The sequence below is a fragment of the Giraffa tippelskirchi genome, chromosome 10, assembly GCF_054371585.1.
Source record: "Giraffa tippelskirchi isolate mGirTip1 chromosome 10, T2T-mGirTip1v1.2.pri, whole genome shotgun sequence".
NCBI classification, from domain to species: Eukaryota; Metazoa; Chordata; class Mammalia; order Artiodactyla; family Giraffidae; genus Giraffa; species Giraffa tippelskirchi.
The window spans coordinates 157258375-157279079 of record NC_137284.1 but is presented as its reverse complement, the minus strand read 5'-3'; the positions used below and the strand labels follow the sequence as shown (position 1 = coordinate 157279079).

General features: G+C 44.4%; 1 protein-coding gene across 11 annotated transcripts in view; it reads right to left on the bottom strand.

Annotated features, from left to right (window-relative positions):
- The window catches only part of ACTR3B (actin related protein 3B), an 87574-nt gene extending 66959 nt beyond the window's left edge, over nt 1–20615 (bottom strand). For all 11 annotated transcript variants that reach the window (XM_081533549.1, XM_081533553.1, XM_081533554.1 and 8 more), the window contains exon 1: nt 20462–20615. In XM_081533549.1, the coding sequence (XP_081389675.1) occupies nt 20462–20505 (44 nt within the window). In that variant the 5' untranslated portion in view covers nt 20506–20615. The remainder of the gene's footprint in view (nt 1–20461) is intronic.
- Nucleotides 20616–20705: the final 90 nt, after the last annotated feature.

Here is a 20705-nt window from a genome sequence, read left to right as displayed (position 1 = left end):
TGTGTATCCCTAATGATTTTTAAGGTGCTTTCATACTCTTTTAACCTTTACAAGAATCCTACAAAGAAAGTAAATATTGTCCCCGTTTTGCAGGTGAGAAAACCGAGGCACTGGGAAGTTAACTGAGCTGCCCAAAGCCAAACAGCCAGTGAACGGAAAAAGAGCCCACATCTCAACATGCAGGCGCTAATTCTAGAGCTGCCTCTCAGCAAAGTGTACTTACTTCACAAACTTCGTGAACTTTTAGGGGGCTTAGGAAATTATATAATTTTCTTAAAATGTCATGGCATATGTCTAGAAAAGCTACTGCCACCTCCTGAGAATATCTGACAGAAGCGTCTCTTTATCATCTCGTTGCAGAGCGAGCCCACTTTCTGTCAAGATGCTCTGTATGATGGATTCCAAAAGTCTTAACGAAAATGAATGCCAAAATACTACTATCTGTTCCAAAAGCACTTGCTAATCTCCTAAATATATTAAAAAAGAAAAAAAGAAAAAAACAAATGGGGAGGGGGACCACCACTCGGAACCATCTGCCGGAAATGTAACCCTGGAAACACTCCTGAGCGCCCCCTTCTCAGCAGGCCCCCAGCCCCGAGGTGTCAGGTCCAGACAGGAGCCATCATTCTGCGGTAACGCTTACAACGAACAGAAACACTTCCTAGCCGCGCTGAACGTCACTTTATTAATTCATCCTATTTCATGAATTATTTCAAGATACTTGATACTTAATTTTTAAAATGTACTTTTATTCATTTATTTACTTGAAAAGTGTCAGTCGCATCTGACTCTGTGCAACCCCATGGACTGTAGCACGCCAGGCTCCTCTGTCCGTGGGATTCTCCAGGCAAGACTACTGGAGTGGGCTGCCATTCCCTTCTCCAGGAGATCTTCCCAACCCAGGGATCGAGAATCTGAATCTCCTGCATTGCAGACAGATTCTTTACCGTCTGAACCGCCAGGGAAGTATTTATTTAGTTAGCTAGTTCTTTTTGGCTGTGCTGGGTCTTTGTTGCTACGGGAGGGCCCTGTCTAGTTGCAGCTAGCAGAGGTGACTCTGTATGCCAGCACACGGGCTTCTGCTGCAGTGGCTTCTGTTGCTGCAGAACACAGGCTTCAGTAGTTGCAGCTCACACGCTTAGCTGCCCTGCAGCATGTGGGATCTTCCCGGACTAGGGATCAAACCTGTGTCCTCTGCATTGGCAGGCAGATTCCCACCCACTATCCCACCAGGGAAGTCCTCAATTTTCTATGTGATTAAATCATTCTACATCTTAATAAATTAATTTTATGATTCTTAAATATATATTAACCATCTGCTAATTTTAATTTTTTTGAGCACACAGTAAATGAACAAGGTTTATGAAAACCAAAAAAAAAAGCAAGTCAATCCCACTTAAATCACGCCTGACTGCTCAGTCTCCAAGGATCTAAGGTCCTGGTATCATTAGGAGGTGGGGCAAGGCTTGGCCCTGAGACCCATCAGGTCAGTTTCTAAAAGGCAAGACCCATCTGAGGGCACTCCCGGGTTCTACTCAAGGACACAAAACAAGTGGGCGAGCAAGACCTCCACTCCAGGGCTTGCCAGACCCACAGGGAGGTCCAGAGCCAACCCAGGGACTTACCGAAAGGCAGGCAATATATACTGAGCTTCAAAAACCCAGACCATCCCCAACTGAACCATTTTTCTAGAAGTATATTCCAACTAACAAATATAAATAAACTGCATGATTGACCCAAGGCTAAAGAAGCCTCAAGAAGCTAACAAGCAGGCTGGGAATCACTGAAATCACTATACCCAAGTCTGTGCTTATAGAAGGTCACATGGCCCACCACCCCCAGGCCCTCCCAAAATTACACACCCTGTACATAAATAAGTCTGCCTTCCCACATGGATTAGAGGATGAGCTGCAGGATGACCAGGACAGGGTCCTTTTTCTGGACTGTCTCCCACCCCTGGCAGAGCCCTGACATGTAGCAGACACTCCATAATCATCTGCTGAATGACTTCTCACTGGACGTAAGAAGAGACGGTTACTGTCAAACTGTTGGGGAAGGAACCAGCGTTTGAAATGTCAGGGTGGGGGGGGCAGCGCTGACAGTCAAAAAAACAATCTGATGGAACCAGAGAAGACCAAGGTCAGTTCAGTTACTCAGTCGTGTCCGACTCTTTGCGACCCCATGGACTGCAGCACACTAGGCTTCCCTGGGCATCACCAACTTCTAGAGTTTACTCAAACTCATGTCCATTGAGTCGGTGATGCCATCCGACCATCTCATCCTCTGTCATCCCCTTCTCCTCCCACCTTCAATTTTTCCCAGCATCAGGGTCTTTTCCAAGGAGTCAGTTCTTCGCATCAGGTGGCCAAAGAATTGGAGCTTCAGCTTCAGCATCAGTGCTTCCAATGAATATTCAGGACTGATTTCCTTTAGGATGGACTGGTTGGATCTCCTTACAGTCCAAAGGACTCTCAAGAGTCTTCTCCAACACCACAGTTCAAAAGCATCAATTCTTCAGTGCTCAGCTTTCTTTATGGTCCAACTCTCACATCCATACATGACGGTAGTCAAGAGATACCTGGAGTAACAGGCAAATTTGGCCTTGGAGTACAGAATGAAACAGGGCAAAGGCTAACAGAGTTTTGCCAAGAGAATGCACTAGTCATAGCAAACACCCTTTTGCAACAACACAAGAGATGACTCTACATATGGACGTCACCAGATGGTCAATACCGAAATCAGACTGATTATATTCTTTGCAGCCAAAGATGGAGAAGCTCTATACAGTCAGCAAAAACAAGACCAGGAGCAGACTGGGGCTCAGATCATGAACTCCTTATTGCCAAACTCAGACTTAAATTGAAAAAAGTGGGGAAAACCACTAGGTCATTCAAGTATAACTGAAATCAAATCCCTTACAATTATACAGTGGAAGTGACAAATAGATTCAAGGGATTAGATCTGATAGAGTGCCTGAAAAACTATGGACAGAGGTTCCTAACACTGTACAGGAGGTGGTGATCAAAATCATTCCCAAGAAAAAGAAAAGCCAAAAGGCAAAATGGCTGTCTGAGGAGGGCTTACAAATAGCTGAGAAAAGAAGAGAAGCTAAAGGCAAAGGAGAAAAGGAAAGATACACCTATTTGAATGCAGAGTTCCAAAGAATAGCAAAGAGAGATAAGAAAGGCTTCCTCAGAGATCAATGCAAAGAAGTAGAGGAAAACAGAATAGGAAAGACTAGAGATCTCTTCAAGAAAATTAGATACCAAGGGAACATTTCATGCAAAGATGGGCTCAATAAAGGACAGAAATGGTATGGACCTAACAGAAGCAGAAGATATTAAGAAGAGGTGGCAAGAATACACAGAAGAACTATACAAAAAAGATCTTCATGACCCAGATAACCATGATGGTGTGATCACTCACCTAGAGCCAGACATCCTGGAGTGCAAAGTCAGGTAGGCCTTGGGAAGCATCACTGCAAACAAAGCTAGTGGAGGTGATGGAATTCAGTTGAGTTATTTCAAACCCTAAAAGATGATGCTGTGAAAGTGCTGCACTCAGTATGCCAGAAAATTTGAAAAGCTCAGCAGCAGCCACAGGACTGGAAAAGGTTAGTTTTCATTTCAATCCCAAAGAATGTTCAAACTACCACACAGTTGCACTCATCTTACACGCTAGCAAAGAAATACTCAAAATGCTTCAAGCAAGGTTTCAACAGTACATCAACCGAGAACTTCCAGATGTGCAAGCTGGATTTAGAAAACGCAGAGGAACCAGAGATCAAATTGTCAACATCTGTTGGATCATAGAAAAAGCAAGAGAATTCCAGAAAAACATCTACTTCTGCTTTACGGACTCTGCTAACGTCTTTGACTGTGTGGATCACAATACACTGTGGAAATACTTAAAGAGATGGGAATACCAGACCACCTTACCTGCCTCCTGAGAAATCTGTATGCAGGTCAAGAAGCAACAGTTAGAACCGGACATGCAACAAGAGACTGGTTCCAAATTGGGAAAGGAGTACGTCATGGCTGTATATTGTCACCCTGTTTATTTAACTAATATGCAAAGAAGACCAAAGATATTGCTTAATACATTAGATATTGTTTAATGAAGACAAAGACAAAGAAGACAAAGACATTGTTTAATCTCTCCTTTATACTTGTGTGTGTGTAACAGGGTCATTTCAGAAACAAACCAACCTTGAAACAAATACAGCTGACTCTCATAAACACAAGTGTGAACCGGGCAGGTCCACTTACAGGTGGATTTATTTTCAATAAATATACATAGAAGATAGTGTGCAAGACCTGCGTTCAAGTGGAGAGCCTATCCTTACACAAGCGTAAGATGACTGAAATTTAATATAAACTTAATAATGTGTTAGTTTTCTTACTCCTTGTGTTACTTCCAAGGAGTCACATCATTGCACAGCATGACTGCCCCTCCACCCCTGAGTAACTGGAGAACCCGCAGATCGGGCTATCACTACAGGTGAATGGTGGTGTTTAAAATGCAACAGTGTTTCCAATTCTGTATTAGGAATATGGCTGTAGTACTGTTTGCCATAAAAACTCTGTAACGATTCATTCCCCAGCGTAGAGGCTGGGCTAGCAAGAAACTGTAACAGCGATTACACTTGGCTTCCTCACACTCGGCCTCTGTGTTATCAATGCATGAACTGCACTGTATATAAATCTGAATTTCTTCATGTTTCATTACCTTTTCATTTTTGATGTCTACTGTTAATAACAGTATTTTATGTAATATAATATTGATGTAGGGACTGACAGATGATTCATCTTACGTACAGATGATGTAAACTTAGCAGTATCAATACATACAGCACACGACTGACTATAAAGAAAGCTGAGCACCAAAGAATTAATGCTTTCGAATTGTGGTGCTGGATTTCTCTTGAGAGTCCCCTGGGCTCCAAGGAGATCAAACCAGCCAATCCTAAAGGAAATCAGTCCTGAATATTCACTGGAAGGACTGATGCTGAAACTCCAATACTTTGGCCACCTGATGCGAAGAACTGACTCACTGGAAAAGACCCTGATGCTGGGCAAGATTGAAGGCGGGAGGAGAAGGGGACCACAGAGGATGAGATGGGTGGACGGCATCACCAACTCGACGGACATGAGTCTGAGCAAGCTCCAGGAGCTGGTGATGGACAGGGAAGCCTGGCGGGCTGCAGTCCATGGGGTCACAAAGAGTCGGATGTGACTGAACTGAACTGAACTGAACTGAAGGCTTCTGGTCAACGGAAGACTATTAGTAGCTAAGTTTTGGGAGAGTCAAAAGTTATATGTAAATTTACAACTGTGCTGGGGTCGGTGCCCCTAACCGCAGTGTTGTCCAAGGGTCAGCTGTACAGAAAAATGCTAACATTTATTAAAATTAGGTGCCAAGTATCACTCATGTCTGTTATATTACTTTTTATATTTCTGAAAGGCAACAGAGTGTACTGCACTGGTTGAGGCTATGCGCTCTGGCACCAGACTGCCCAAGCTCAAACCCCAGCTCTCTCATTTGCCAAATGGGTATCTCTGGGCAAGTTCCTTTTCCTTTCTGTGCCTCAGTTTCTCCATCTGTAAAAGCAGGATCATAACATAGCCCACTTCCTAGGAGTGGTGAGCTGATGCATTAAACGTGTAAACAGAAAGGGAACAAGCATGACAGCAGTGCTCTCTATATTTTTCATCTGCCTACTACTATTTTTATGTGTGATTCAGTTCATTTCAGTTCAGTCGCTCAGTCGTGTCCGACTCTTTGCAACCCCATGGACTGCAGCACGCCAGGCCTCCCTGTCCATCACAAACTCCCAGAGTTGACTCAAACTCATGTCCATTGAGTCGATGATGCCATCCAACCATCTCATCCTCTGTCATCCCCTTCTCCTCCTGCCTTCAATCTTTCCAAGCATCAGGGTCTTTTCCAGTGAGTCAGTTCTTCGCATCAGGCGGCCAAAGTATTGGAGTTTCAGCTTTAGCATCAATCCTTCCAATGAATATTCAGGACTGATTTCCTTTAGGATGGACTGAAATATTTCCTAATTTAAATTAAAAAAAAAAAAATGTTTCCAAAGCTGTTACGTTCATGTGTCCCAAACCACACCGCTCAGTCTTTCTGCTGTGCCCACTCTGAATCCCACAGATACACTCATGGGTGAAGTGGAGGAGATAAAATGCACCAGCGGTGACACTAAAGATACCAGGTGTCCTTCAACAGCTGTGTCATCCCCACCTCCAAGCTGTGTGTCCTGAAATCACGAACAGCGGCCCACCGTGGCCAAAGGTCGGGCTGTGCAAATGGGCGCGGCCCTTTTGGGGCCCACGGCTCTAACATTCCTCCCCCTGCGGATGATGCCACCACCACGTCGCGTGCCGCCCAGCAACAGTTGCCAGGGTGTTTGGGTTCTGAAGTCACCGCGCTGAGATGGCACAGTCCTCACAGGAGGCCTCTGTCACAGAGTTACATGGGTGCCAGGCAGCAGTAACATGCTGCAAACAATGATCTCCAAAACCAACACGAAGCCCATTAACAAGTGTAGGTACTAACCACTACGAGGTCTTCCCTCCTCACCTTCCTGGCAAAACCGAAACCATTAAAAAAAAACCACCGGCAAAAGCACAAATAACTCAGATCCCTCTATGGTAATTCAACGTCTTTATAAATTCTCCTGTGCTAATTTTGACACAGCATCAAATACACTTGAGGTTTTCTTACTTTGAATAATCACAATGTAAGGAAAATCTTATAAGATTTTTTAAGAGACATTCAAATTTTAAATTTTAACAAAATCTTCATCAACGCAGGTCCATATGGAAACTCAATGAGACCCCATTAAATAGAACATTTGTGAATATAATGACAAGTGGTCCTCCTACAATTCTCTCCTAGGAGGACAACCCAGTGTTAGGCTGGCATGCCCCGTTAGAGATGATCTTACAACAGCTCAACTTCACAAAAATCAACGAGTAAAACACAACTCTTAAAATGAGGAAGGTGTTCTAGACACCATTCATGCAAAGATCCATTCCAACCAGCTTGCTAGCTAGAAACTATGCAGTAGGCAAATGTGAGGGTACCGAGAGAGGGAGGGGAGGGGGAGCACGGCCCCGGTCCTCAAAACGTCCCCCAAAATGTTCACCTGTTAGACGCAGACCCGGAGAACAAACTTATGATGATCAAAGGGGAGGGGGAAGGAGGATAAATCAGGACTTTGGGATTCACAGACACACACGACTATACACAGAGCAGGTAGCAACAAGGTCCTACTGTATAGCATAGGGAACTACATTCAACATCCTGTAACAATCTGTAAGAGAAAAGAAGCTGAAAAACAACAAATGTGTTACTGAATCACTTTGCCGTATACCAGAAACTAACACAACATCGTAAATCAACTATCCTCCACGTGCTTAGTCGTGTCCGACTCGTTGCGACCCTATGGACCGTAGCCCCCCAGGCTCCTCTGTCCATGGGATTCTCCAGGCAAGAATACTGGAGTGGGGTGCCATTTCCTTCTCCAGGGGATCTTCCTGACCCAGGGATAGAACCCCAAGTCTCTCACATCTCCTGCATCAGCAGGTAGGTTCTTTACCACTAGAGCCACCTGAGAAGCCCTATATTTCAATTTAAAAAAAGAAAAATGTAATGTAAAAATAAATAAATTTTTAAAAACCATACAATAAACGATGAGAATTAGGTTTTTAAAAAAAAAGGTCACCTGTCAGAAACATGATTTCAGATTGCACTTTTCACAGTAGCAGGGCCTACATTATTTGGCAGGTGAGTTTCAGATTATCTGGGAAGGCATCTGCAAAGAAAGTACCCAGCCTGATTGATCGGATCACCTGGGAAGATTCTGAAAAACGCAGATTCCCAGGGCTTGTCCCGGAGTCACAGAGGGGGCACCTGAATTTTTGTATTTTAAACGTCCCCTTCCTTCTTCCCCACCACCCCCAGCCACGGTTCTGAAGAACAACCAGAGCAGGAATCACTAACTCAACTGTATATCACATGCAATCACCTCTGAATTTTTATAAACTGCAAGCTCCCCATCCTCAGGCTCACGTTCCGACACAAAAAGAGACAAGAGTCAGCAACTTGCCTACCAGTAACAAATCAGAATACACGCTGGATGGAAAGACGCCACTCAGAACAGCAACACGCAGAATAACAGGACCCCTGAGAATAAGACGCATGATGGGAAGAGCACTCCACACACGAGGAGATAGGGACACCCCTCACTCATAGGGAGAGAAGACCGTTCTAAAAGAAGCGTCACATATTCTCACTAAACTCATCTATACATTTAATGCGAAACCTTTCAAAATCTGGGCCAATACTGAAGGAGGTGGTAGTAAATTTTACACTGAAAGTTACACCTAATTTTACAATTAAAAAGTTGAAGTCTCATTATAAGGAGAAGTCTCATATTATTTATCAATACTGTAAATGCATACACCATTTGATGCAAATAGTTTTAAATGCATACACCCCACTGTCCAAATAGCACATTTCTAGGAATTTACCCCACTGAAGCACTTTTACATGTGTAAAAAGAAATGCACAGAAAATATTCTCTACAGCAGTATAACAGGAAAACAACCACAAAAGCTGGAAACACTCAAATGCCATCAACAGAGGATCAATTAAATAAATATATTACAACCATTCAATAAAATGCTACACAATCATCAAAAATGAAGCAGACATGTTACTGGTCACATACAAATATACTTTGAAAATAGTTGACCCAAAAAACAAATCGGTCAACAATGAAATCGAAGAGGAAATTAAAAAATACTTTGAGACAAATGACAAGGAAAACACAATCACACACAACCTATGGGCTGCAGCAAAAACAGTTCTCAGGGGGAAGGTTCATAGTGAAAACAGCTGCAAGACAGGACGTATTCACACTGCAGGGAGTTAGACAGGCCCGCAGTGCCGGGTTCAAAGCGCAGCACTAGCTCTGGGACTTCAGGGAGTAAAGGAGCCCCTCCAGCTTCACAAGGTAATAACAACCCCCCTGTTGTTGTTGTTCAGTTGCTCAGTCATGTCTGACTCTTCGTGACCCCATACACTGTAGCCCACCAGGTTCTCTGTCCATGGGATTTCCCAGGCAGGAATACTGGAGCGGGTAGCCATTCCCTTCTCCAGGGGTCATCCTGACTCAGGGATTGAACTGGCATCTCCTGCATTGCAGGTGGATTCTTTACCACTGAGCCACCAGGGAAGCCCAATATCAATCCCTACCTCAACGCTAAATATGACTGACCGTTTCTAGAAAATATCTCCTAATCAAGTAAAAGGATCTCATAGTCAATAATTTTATTCAACTGCTGAATATTATCTGATGTAGAGTCACCAACTGTGTTTCTTCCATGAACTGCCCGTAGATAATTTTTCTACTGGACTTTTGGTATCATCAATTTGTGTAAACTTTTACACACTGATGGCTCTCTGGTGGCTCAGATGGTAAAGTGTCTGCCTGCAACGTGGAAGACCCGGGTTCGATCCCTGGGTGGGAAGATCCCCTAGAGAAAGGGAAGGGCAACCCACTCCATAATTCTTGCCTGGAGAATCCCATGGACAGAGGAGCCTGGCGGGTTACAGGCCAAAGGGTCGCAAAGAGTCAGACACGACTGACTGACTTCACTTCACTTCACACACTGAGGATATAACGTTTGCTCACCTATATTACTAATTTTTCTGAATTTGTGGTTTACCTGCAATTATACATTTTCTGAAAGATAATCGTTTAAACAATTTAGATGATCAAATCTACCAATTATTTTCCCGAACAATTTCCTTTGCAGTTTCTACTTGGAAAATCTCTCCCTACACTCATTTCCCTTCCAGTTCGGTGTGCATCCGATATACCCATACATGAAGAGATGTATCAGTCAGATTTTCCCAAGCATGTGTACAAGAAGAATTAAGATTGACAACCTTCACATTACAAGGCTTTTTTTAATGTTTATCTGAAAACCGTCTTCCCAAAGCACAGCCAGCATGGTGCAGCCAAGCGCCCTTCTCAAAACACACAAACCCTGCTTACAGACTGCCGCAGACTTCTCAAACACAGTGCCACCTTCCGAGCATCCCCAGACCTGAGGCCTCTTCTCCTACGGACATCAGGACAGACAGAACGTACAGAGCCAATGGCTGCATGAGGCAGCAAACAGTGACAAGTCTGCCTGCTAACCTAGGATGTTCTCGCACTTTAAACTTCCAAACCCTCTCAAAAGGTACCTTGGGGAGTCCTGCTCCCACTCCGACACCCACCCACCCATGTCGCCTTCCACTCTATTCTCGTATATCCTCTGATGTCTCTGTCTGCAAACACAATACATCCTTACTCGTCTCGAACATTTTAACAGGTCCTTGTGCAAAGCTTCTTCCGCTCCCTGTGTTAAAGGCCCGTCTCCCCACAGCAGTAACTGCCAGCAGTGAGGAGGGGTGAGCCGACTTCTGTCAACTCGACGCACTTACATCCATTCCTCCTACAGCCATGTGTCTAGAGCAGACGGTGACAGTGTCAGCTCAACTTATTCATGTTTGAAAGCGGAAATGTCACATCTTAAAACGGCGTTTTTAAAACTGCATCCAGGACGGAAGCTCTTTTGCATGAGACCCCTTATGAGGTCCAGTCTCAAACCCCAAATTCAATCAGAATAGCTCTACCCACTCCTAAGATGTTCTGTTTAAAAAAAAAAAGTGACTACACTGCCTCAGAGCATGATTTTGATAAAACTAAAATTGTTCCCAGATCTTAATGATAGTGTTCTAAATAATACACACTCCACACACTGTATACTGCAAAAATTAATATATAATCATAATCAAGTTCTTCAAACATTCCTTGGGTTGTCATACAGAAAATGGTAGTTTCTGTTTACAGGACACAGTTAAATATGTAAGTTAAAAATTGATTATTTTATCTAAATCCAATAGTCTTTGTTTTTCTTTTTCTCTATTTGGTCTGTAAATTTTACATTACCCAATATATATGTCCACTTATTCTATGTGCTAAGTCGCTTCAGTCGTGTCCGACTCTTTGTGACCCCGTGGACTGTAACCCATCAGGCTCCTCCATCCATGGGATTGTCCAGGCAAGGACACTGGAGTGGGTTGCGGTGCCCTCCTCCAGGGATCTTCCTGACCCAGGGATGGAACCCACATCTCTTATGTCTCCCGCATTGGCAGGTGGGTTCTTTAACACTAGCCCCACCTTTGCTCCATGTCTGATAAATTTAAGATTGTGACATGTGGCCTCTTTATGGGTTTGTGGCATTATCAAGTGAATTCTGACTTCTGGGGTAAAACGGTAGACTAAACACGTGATCGAATCTCACTCTGTCCCGAAGCCCCACTGAAACCAGAACAATATGATTCTTTCTAAAATGCAGAAACCACAACAACCGGGAGAAAAGAAGAGGCAGCAACTGCAGGAACCTGGCCCTGGACAGCTGAGGATCAGCGCTAACTGCTCTAGGGACGTCCGAAAACCGGCGCTGGGCAAAGCTGAGAACCAGCCCGACACAGCCGGGACCCTGAAGAAAGGCCCCGCGGCAGGCAGCTGCACAGGGTCCTGTGGATCCAGGACCGAAGAGCCCAAAACACGGGCCAAGATGAGCATGCCCCCACCCCGCATCGTGGGGCGGCTGCCCTTCCCCGACCCCCGAGTGCCCACAAGCTGACTCTGGGGAGTGCAAAGCGAGCCTTGGAGCATGAAGCAAGGTCACCTGGCCTGGGCAAGTTCAGGAACCCTCTGAGAATTACCTGACTGAACACAGAAAACCCTGACAGCTGAGACGCACTCCCTGCCCACTAACTCGGCTCTCAGAACACAGACCCAGCCCTCCAAGCAGAGGGTCAGAAGTGCACTCTCTGGGGAAAGTGACCAGCTCAAGAGGAAAGACCCAAAGACCATTAAGACAGAAGCTATTCCAACAGCAATCCACCTGTGGTGGTGGTGGTGGTGGTTGAGTCGCCAAGTCGTGTCCGCCTCTTGCGACCCCATGGACTGTAGCCCGCCAGGCTCCTCTGTCCGTGGGTTTCTCCAGGCAAGAAGACTGGAGTGGGTTGCCATTTCCTTCTCCAGGAGATCTTCCCGAACCAGGAATCGAACCTGGGTTTCCTGCATTGGCAAGGCAGATGATTTACTGACTGAGCTATGAGGGAAGCCACCTGTATCACCCGCCAAATCTACAGACCTGATCTATTCCACAAGGCAGCAACAGGACTTCCCTGGTGGTGCAGTGGATAAGAACCTGCCTGCCAATGCAGGGACATAGCTTCGATATCTGGTCTGGGAAGATTCCACATGCTGTGGAGCAACTAAAACCTGTGTGCCATAACTACTGAGCTCACGTACTCAGTACCGAGAGCCCGTGCTCTGCAACAAGAGAAGCCCTTGCACTGCAACTAGAGAGTAGCCCCCACAGCAACGAAGACCCAGCACAACCAAAAATAAATAAACAAAATTTTTAATTAATTAAAAAATAAGGCAGCAGTAACTTTCATAGAACAACAAGAAACAAGCAAGAAACACACTAAAGACAGGAATACCTAACACATCGTTCTCAGTTAAAGACAGGATAAGTGGACCCTGATGCTGGGAAAGATTGAAGGTGGGACGAGAAGGGGACGACAGAGGATGAGATGGTTGGACGGCATCACCGACTCGATGGACATGAGTTTGAGCAAGCTCCGGGAGATGGTGATGGACTGGGAGGCCTGGCATGCTGCAGTCCATGGGGTCGCAAAGAGTCAGACACAACTGAGCAACTGAACTGAGGTGGACAAAAATAAGCAAAAGGCCTCAATAACATCATTAATAAGACAGCTCATACAGATATACTCAGAACTCAGAACACACCAACAGGGAATATACCTCTTCTAAAGTACAAAGAGAACGTTCACAAAACTGACCGTATGTTAGACTCAGTGAAGTCTAAAGAACAGAACATAAACAGCACTCTGAGTATAATGTAATTAAACTAGAATTAAAAACAAAATTTGAAAAGGCCCTTCTACCTGAAAATTTTCAAATATACTAGTACAGAAATACTGAGTTAAGATGGAAATTCAAAAGAAAAACACAGACATTTCTTGAAAATGATAACGATAAACTATACCCAAATCCCAGTAAGGGATACATACAGTTAAAGACATCAGAGCTGGGGACTCTCCCGGCGGTCCAGGGTTAACAGTTTGCCTTCCAATGCTGGCGGAGCGGGTTCCATGCCTGGTCAGGAAGCTAAGATCCTACAAACCTCCCAGCCAAAAAACCAAAACGAGAAACAGACATGATACTGTAACAAATTCAATACTTTAAAAATGGTTCACATCCAAAAGAAATCTTAAAAAAAAGACCTAACATCCAAATTTTCACAGCATCAAATACCTTTTCAACACAAAGGGAAAATTACAATGAATTTAATATCCAACTCAAAAACAAAAAAACAAAAAGGACAGCAGAGGAGATAAAAGTAGAAATAAATGAGTCAAAAAAAAAAACAGAAAAATAATAGAACAAATAAGTGAACCCCAAAACTTATCCTTTGGAAAAAAAATCCACAAAACAGCCATATTATTAGGTAAGCCATGAAGAAAAAAGAATGAAGACAAGATAGATAAATTTAAGTGACAAACAGAAAAAACAATCACAAAAACAGAGATTTTTAAAAATCATGGCTACTTTATAAATAAATTTGAAAAATTTAGATAAAACAGAATTGTTTTTAGACAAATACAACATAACCAAAATTGATTTGACCTGAGATGGGGCATCTAACCAGCCCCAGAAGAAATACAAAGAGTAGTGGTAAAATTCTAAGACCTTAAAAGACCTTACAACTCAGACAGTCCAAAATTACTTAAACTACCCACCCCAGAGCACAGAAAAAGAAAGGAAACTTCTTCCTTTGTTCCAGGAAGACAGTGTAACACTGATCCCACACTCTGACAAAGAACGCAACAGAAAACTAAACTATAACTCGTACTAAGTCCTGATGTGAAAACCTAAATACAGTATTAACAGAATCTACCTACACATCAACAAGTAAGGCATCATGATCAAGTGGGGACTATTACAGAATGCAGGGGTGCTTCGACATCAGGAAATCCACTATATGAACTAAGAAAGAAAACCACGTGTCCCATTTACAATAAAGAAATCGTGTAACGTGCCACGCGCATTCATGCTTTAACATTCCAAAACACAGCAGTTGACAGACACTTAACACATTTGGATAGCTTTTTTAACATGTATTTGTACAGGTGTGAAGTACGTACACACACACGGCAGCCCAAAAGCCTGCATCTTACTTATTTTAGAAACACCAGCAACTGTTCCACTAAAATAAGAACAAAAGGATAAAGCCCACCAAGTCCACTGCTAGTTAACACTATGTGGAGGCTATGGCCACCGCAGTGTGTCAGAAAAAAGAAGTAAGTAGAGCTCCTAAACACGGAAAGGAAAAACAATCTCTCTTTGCCAGTGACACAATTCTCTATCTAGAAAACTCTCAAGATGAAGGGAAAAAAACTCACACAAACAATAAAAGTCATCTAGTAATTTAGTAAAGAAGCAGATTATAAAATTAATACAGAATAAATGCCTTTAATATAGTGAAGTAAAACAGAAAATAGAATGGAAGAGAAAAGGTCATTTATAATAGCCAAAAAGAAAATCACATCACTAGGTGATTAACAAGAATGCTACCTGAGGTGAACACAACATTCCTACAAGACACAAAACGGACTTGAACGGATGGAAAGAATGCACCATATTCTTTTATGGGCAGACACTATCATAAATATAATAGTCCTCATTAACGTATGAGTTTAATTCAATCCAAATGAAAATACCATCAGCAGTTTTCCTCCGGAACTAAAATTAGAAACTGCATATAAAGTCCATTTGGAGAAATAATAAGGAAGAATAGATTGGAAAACACTTTTTAAAACATGAGGTGGAGAAATTTCCCTGGTGGTTAAGGATCCGTGCTCCCAAGGCAGGGGGCCTGAGGTTCGAATCCTGTTCAGGGAGCATCCCACATGCTCCATCTGACCCCAAGGGTCGCAACTAAGACCCAGCACGGCCAAATAAATAAATAAACTTTGGTTTTTTTTGTAATGAGGTGGATACATGTATATGGTTGAGTCCCTTCACTGTTCACCTGAAACTGTAGCAACACTGTTAATTGGCTATACCTCGATACAAAATTAAAAGTGCAAAAAAAAAGACTAAAAAGTCTAAACAATATTATGTGACAATAATTTTTTCCAGTGAACACAGTGATTTCTTTTTCTGGATGATTTACTATCAAATAAACTAAGAGTCGTTACACTCTTAAAAATGAGGCGGCTGGGACACCAGCCCCATCAGATAGGAAGTCATAAGGCCTCGGGACTTAAACTCGGTAATGCTGCCATACAAGCAGACAGGTTCAAGCACCCAAAACGAATCTAGAAATAAACAACTGCACAGATGAATGCAGTACGCAGTAAAGGCTGTATCTGCAAGCAGTGTTTTGTTATGCTTTTTGTTTTTCGTAAATGAGGCCGAGATAAACAGGGCAGCCAGAAGGAAAGAAGACAGAATTGGCTCCAACTGGGTCCGTTCCTCATACCCCGTCCCAGGACAAATTTCAGGTGGAACAGAGATTTATATGAAATCTGGGAATGGGGAGGGGGAACACCCACCTTAACTATGATTCACAATCCAACAACAATAAGGAAAAGATAAATAAACCTACTGCTTAAAAAAAAAACTCTTCGCATGGCAAAAGACAAATGATACATAGGGAAAATGTATTTGCAACTTGTATCACAAAGAGCTGACGCCTCCACGTGCAGGAGAGAGGCCTCAGACTGCTCTCCCTACCAAGGTGAAGGTGAATGTTTGCTTGTAAGTTTGGCCTCTGGCTGGCATCTGGGAAATTAAGATTTCAGGAGGGTTCCCACCATGCCCCAAATACAGGGTATGCTGATCACCTGCTTTCCTTCTGGGGCTGGAATTTCGGTTTGTGCCAGGTGGAAGGTGCCACGACCAGCTCCCCAAGAGAAACTCTGGGCACTGAGTGTCTATGGAGCTTCCCCAGTGAACGCAGTCTCACACGCATGTCACACTGGATGTCAGTGACTCCACTGAGAAAGGACTCGGGATGCCCACGGCTGACTCCCCCAGACTCCGCCCCACGTGCCTTTCTCCTTGGCTGTTTTTACCTTTTCACTGTCATCCTGGGATTGTTCCCAGCAAATCTGTGACCCTGGGGGTGGCCTGCGGGACCCTGAACACACCCTAATCCACAAGGAGCTTCCAAAAATAAAGCAGGAAAAGGCCAAAGGCCTGGAGAAAAACAGGCTGGAGAAATGAAGACAGAAAACAGAAATGCAGATGCCACTTCATCATGTGGAAAGATGCTCATCTTCCCACATAATAAGAAACTCAAATTAAAACGGTATCATTTCCCACTTCCCAGATTGGTAAAAAAACAAAAACTTCTTTAACTCGGCGATTACAGAGATGAGTCTGGAAGACGTAAGCGCTGTCACAGGTCCAGGGTGGGATCTGACACGATCCGGCAAAAGTACCTTATGACTCAGAAGTCCCACTTCTAGAAACCTCTCAGAGATGCTCCAGCAAAAAAAAAAAAAAAAATGCAAAAACAGACCAATGCACAGCACTGACTACACTGCAGTCTTTTGATAAAAAACAAAATGCTCAAAAAATGATGGGGACATGTCTCAAGAAGACCGGAAACAGCCTGAATGGGCTTCTACTACTGGACAGCTGAAGCACTAAAACAAGGAACGGCAGTAAGAAATCATAATCCATTGAATGTAGTGAGAATCACGTAAGTGACTCTTTGACAATCGTAACCCATACAGATGATAAGTAAAAGGGAGCTACTGAAAACTGCATCCTTTTTGTAAAATGCTAACTAATAAATGTAGATAATACTCGAGTTTAAAACACATACACACACACACAATTTTGCAACCACTGTTGGAATCATCAATTAGAACAAGAATACCGCCAATGGATACTAAAACTAATGGGCAAAAGTTTAAGGCAGAACAGGGTATTTACACAATCTCGTAACCTCTCTTCACAAATGACACGAATTACAAAGGGGAAAACAGTAACCACACAGTGAGAAATCTAGTGGACGACACCATATCCAATGATCCAAGTGAACTTCATCAACTGTCTTAAGCCTCCTGATAAGAGGAGTTAAGTTCTAGGGAGATGGCGGACAGCACAGAGATGATATTAGCAACACTGTATCGTTATATACTTGAAACTTGCCAGGACAAGTGGATCTTAGATTACATGAAAAAGGTAATTACAATGACAGGATGGAGGTGTTAGTAATGCAATATGATAATCATTCTGCAATATACAAATACACCAAATCAACACGTTGTAACCTTAAACTTATGCAATGTAATATGTCAATTACTTCTCAGTAAAGCTGGCAGTGGGGAGGGGGCAGGGAGCTTCTGATTTGATGCACTAAGAAGCTCTGACATAACTTCTCTGGTACTCCTGACACAAACGCACACCCTGTGTCTACTGTAAGGAAACACCAGACAAGCGTAAATTGAGGAGCATTATCCGTAACAACGGGCTGACAAAAATACCAACGTCCTGAAAGACAGAAAAAGGCTAAGGAGCTGGTCCAGGGAAACGGGACTAAAAAGACATGACGACAAGCAAATACGGTGCTGGAGGAGGGCGGAGAGCTGAGCGTCCAGAGACACAGAGGGACATTCACGGGCCAGACTGCAGAGCAGATACCACTACCGCATGAACGTTACATTTTCTGGTTCTGGTCACTGCTCTGTGATTACATATTCTCATAAAGGACACACTGAGGTACCCTGGTGTAAACAGCAGGATGGCTGCAACTTACACACAGGTCAGAGAGATGACAACGTGTCAAGTACACAGAGAACAATACAGCAAATGTTAGTAGCTGGTAAGCTGGATGGAGACTATATAGCATTTTTTTGGTACTCTTCTTGCAGCTTTTCAGTTGATTTGAAATTTCTCAAAATAAGTTTAAAGAATATAAAAATCTTCAAAACTACAAGTTCAGTTAGGAAAAGCGAGGCTAGTACTAGTCTCTGAACACTCTGCAGCCCAGTAACTCACTTAAGTGAATGAAGCTTCGTCTCTGGAGCAGGCAGAGCCGGGGTCCATGTCGTCCTAGCCCCTAGAACACCTGTGCTCACCAAGCTGGTCTCAGGGTTTATTAGAGGAGGCCAGGCTCCCAGGATGAAATTATTTGCTATTTTAAAAAAGCACCATTTAGTACACTGTCTAGTCAATCATAAATGCCCACTATGTATAATTCAGTGTGAATTTTTCTTTTGGAATTTAGTACTAGAAAAAGCTTTTTCACCTGAGAAACAGGTATTTCTCTTCTTCCCTGATGACAGGAATTACATAACTGACGATGACTCTCTCGTGATCTTGTCATACAGGAAGGCCAAGCTTGAGGCCAACCCGCTGCCCGACTGGCCTACAGTTTAAGGTGATTTTCCAGGCCTGTTCTTTTCTTTGGTCCTGGTTATTTTTATCTGCATTTTATCCCTTTTTATCTTATTTTGAGGCAAAGGTCAATTCAAAATCACTAGGCTCTGCAGGAAATATAAGAAGCAGTAATATGCTTAAATAAACTTGGGCTCTTCCAGGCTCCTCCTCCTGGCCACACACACTGGACGCTGGAAATTCATCATGAACCATCACTGTTTCCACAACAGACTATGTCCATGTGAAGCCCACTGGGAGGATTCCCGGCTACTATTTCTAAGTCCTGACACAAAGCCTACAACAGCCTGAAGAGGGTAACATAACTTGGGGCCATAAAACAAAGACATCCTGAAGTGATGCCACCACGGAGATACCACCTACCTCAAACGGTCATAACTGAACACCACATGTTTGATATTTATAGCAAGAATGATGAGTAAGGCTCCCAGCTTACTAATATCAGAGTATGACAAACCCTGTGGGCACATTTTATTGCTTCCACCAAGAAATGCTTCGTATTTCAACAGTTTTATGAAACCAGAAGCACAAGAACAAAAAAACCTCACGTGCAAATGTGGGGATGAAATATTCTTTGACCGGCTGTCTTCTCTCCTGACACAACCAGACCTCAGGTGGGTGTGGGGTGAACACTAGATGGTGGGAGGAGGGGACGCACAAGGAAGCCGATTCCTGGGGGGTGTTCCTATCAACACTGTTTTTGGCTCTGGTTTGGGGTAGCAAAACAGCTACTGAAATAAAGAGCCCCAAAACTTCTGGTACAATGTGTATCTCTGAAAGGAAAATCAACACATGCAAAGAGGCAATTTTTTCCAGCTTGCAGCCGCTGCTTTTTCTGCAGCAAAAGGAAAGAACAATCCGTAGGAGATGGACTGTAGCAAATTAAGGAAGACGCCCCCACAAGGTTGTCAAGGAAACTAAACCAAGTGCATTTCTCTACAGAGAAGAATCAAGGCTAAGGTGAACATGCCATGGACTATTCTGTGGCAAAAAAATGACTAAAATCCCATCTTGAAAAATCTTTTTTTTAAGAGGCTAAACTTCCAAGCTATTTCATTAAGCACTTCACCTACAGGGCAAGCGGGCAAGCCTGAATTTCTAAACCACCAGCTAAATGGATTCAGCGAGCACCTTCCTAAAAATGAGCCGAGCTTGGGCCACTAGAAAGGGCCGGGAGATTTCCGAAGGGTCTCTTTGTCATATCTCAACATCAAAAGAAGCAATCGCGGCCCACAAGTAACGGGGTTGGGGAGAGAGGTAGAAACTATACTACCGCCAACAGCCCTTCCCACATTTTAGATTTTTGTTTTTCAAAATGGAGTCTTTTTTAACATTTTTTTAAGTGCAAAGGCAACTCTAGGCAAACTAAAGCAAGACCTTAGCCTGACTGAGCCGTTCAATACTGGAAGAGGACAGAGTGGGCTGCAAAAAAAAAAAATTTTTTTTAAGATGTCAACTTGGGAGATGGGTGTAAAAACCTCCCACAAGTAAGTGATAAAGAAGCCCCATCAGCGAGGAGAAATGGCATGCGCTTGGGGACCCAGGACGAGGGCCACTTTTGAATGAGAAGGCAGGGGCGCCGTGAGGCCGGCGGAAGGCGAGGGAACGGCAGCGGGCTGCGCAGCTGGCACCCCGGGAGGCAGAGGGGTCCCGGGGAGCCCCGGCCGAGCGCGGGGAGGAGGCGGGGAGGCCACGTCCCCCCTCGGCTCCCTCCCCAGCAAGGTGAGCGAGTCAGGGGGCCCCTGGACAGGTGAGGGCCGCGACCCGAGCCCGGGCCCGTGGCGCCCCCAGGTGAGACCGGGGGGCCGGGCCGCGGGGCAGGCAGGCGCCCGGCGCGCCGGGGCCGGAGCGGGCGCCCGCGGCTCTTACCCGGTGCCGCAGTCCACCACGCAGGGAGGCAGGGAGCCCGCCATGCTCGGCCCAGGCGGCCGGCCCGGGAGGCTCCCCCGATCGCCGGCCCGCTCGCCGCCCCGCGCCGCTGCCGGGCTCCCGGGAGCCTCCGCAGCGCCGCCGCCCGGAGCCCGGATGCTCACCGCCTGCCCACGTGACGCCCCGCCCACACACACCCCGCTTGACCAATCACGACGCGGACACGCCCTGTCCCCGCCCCGCC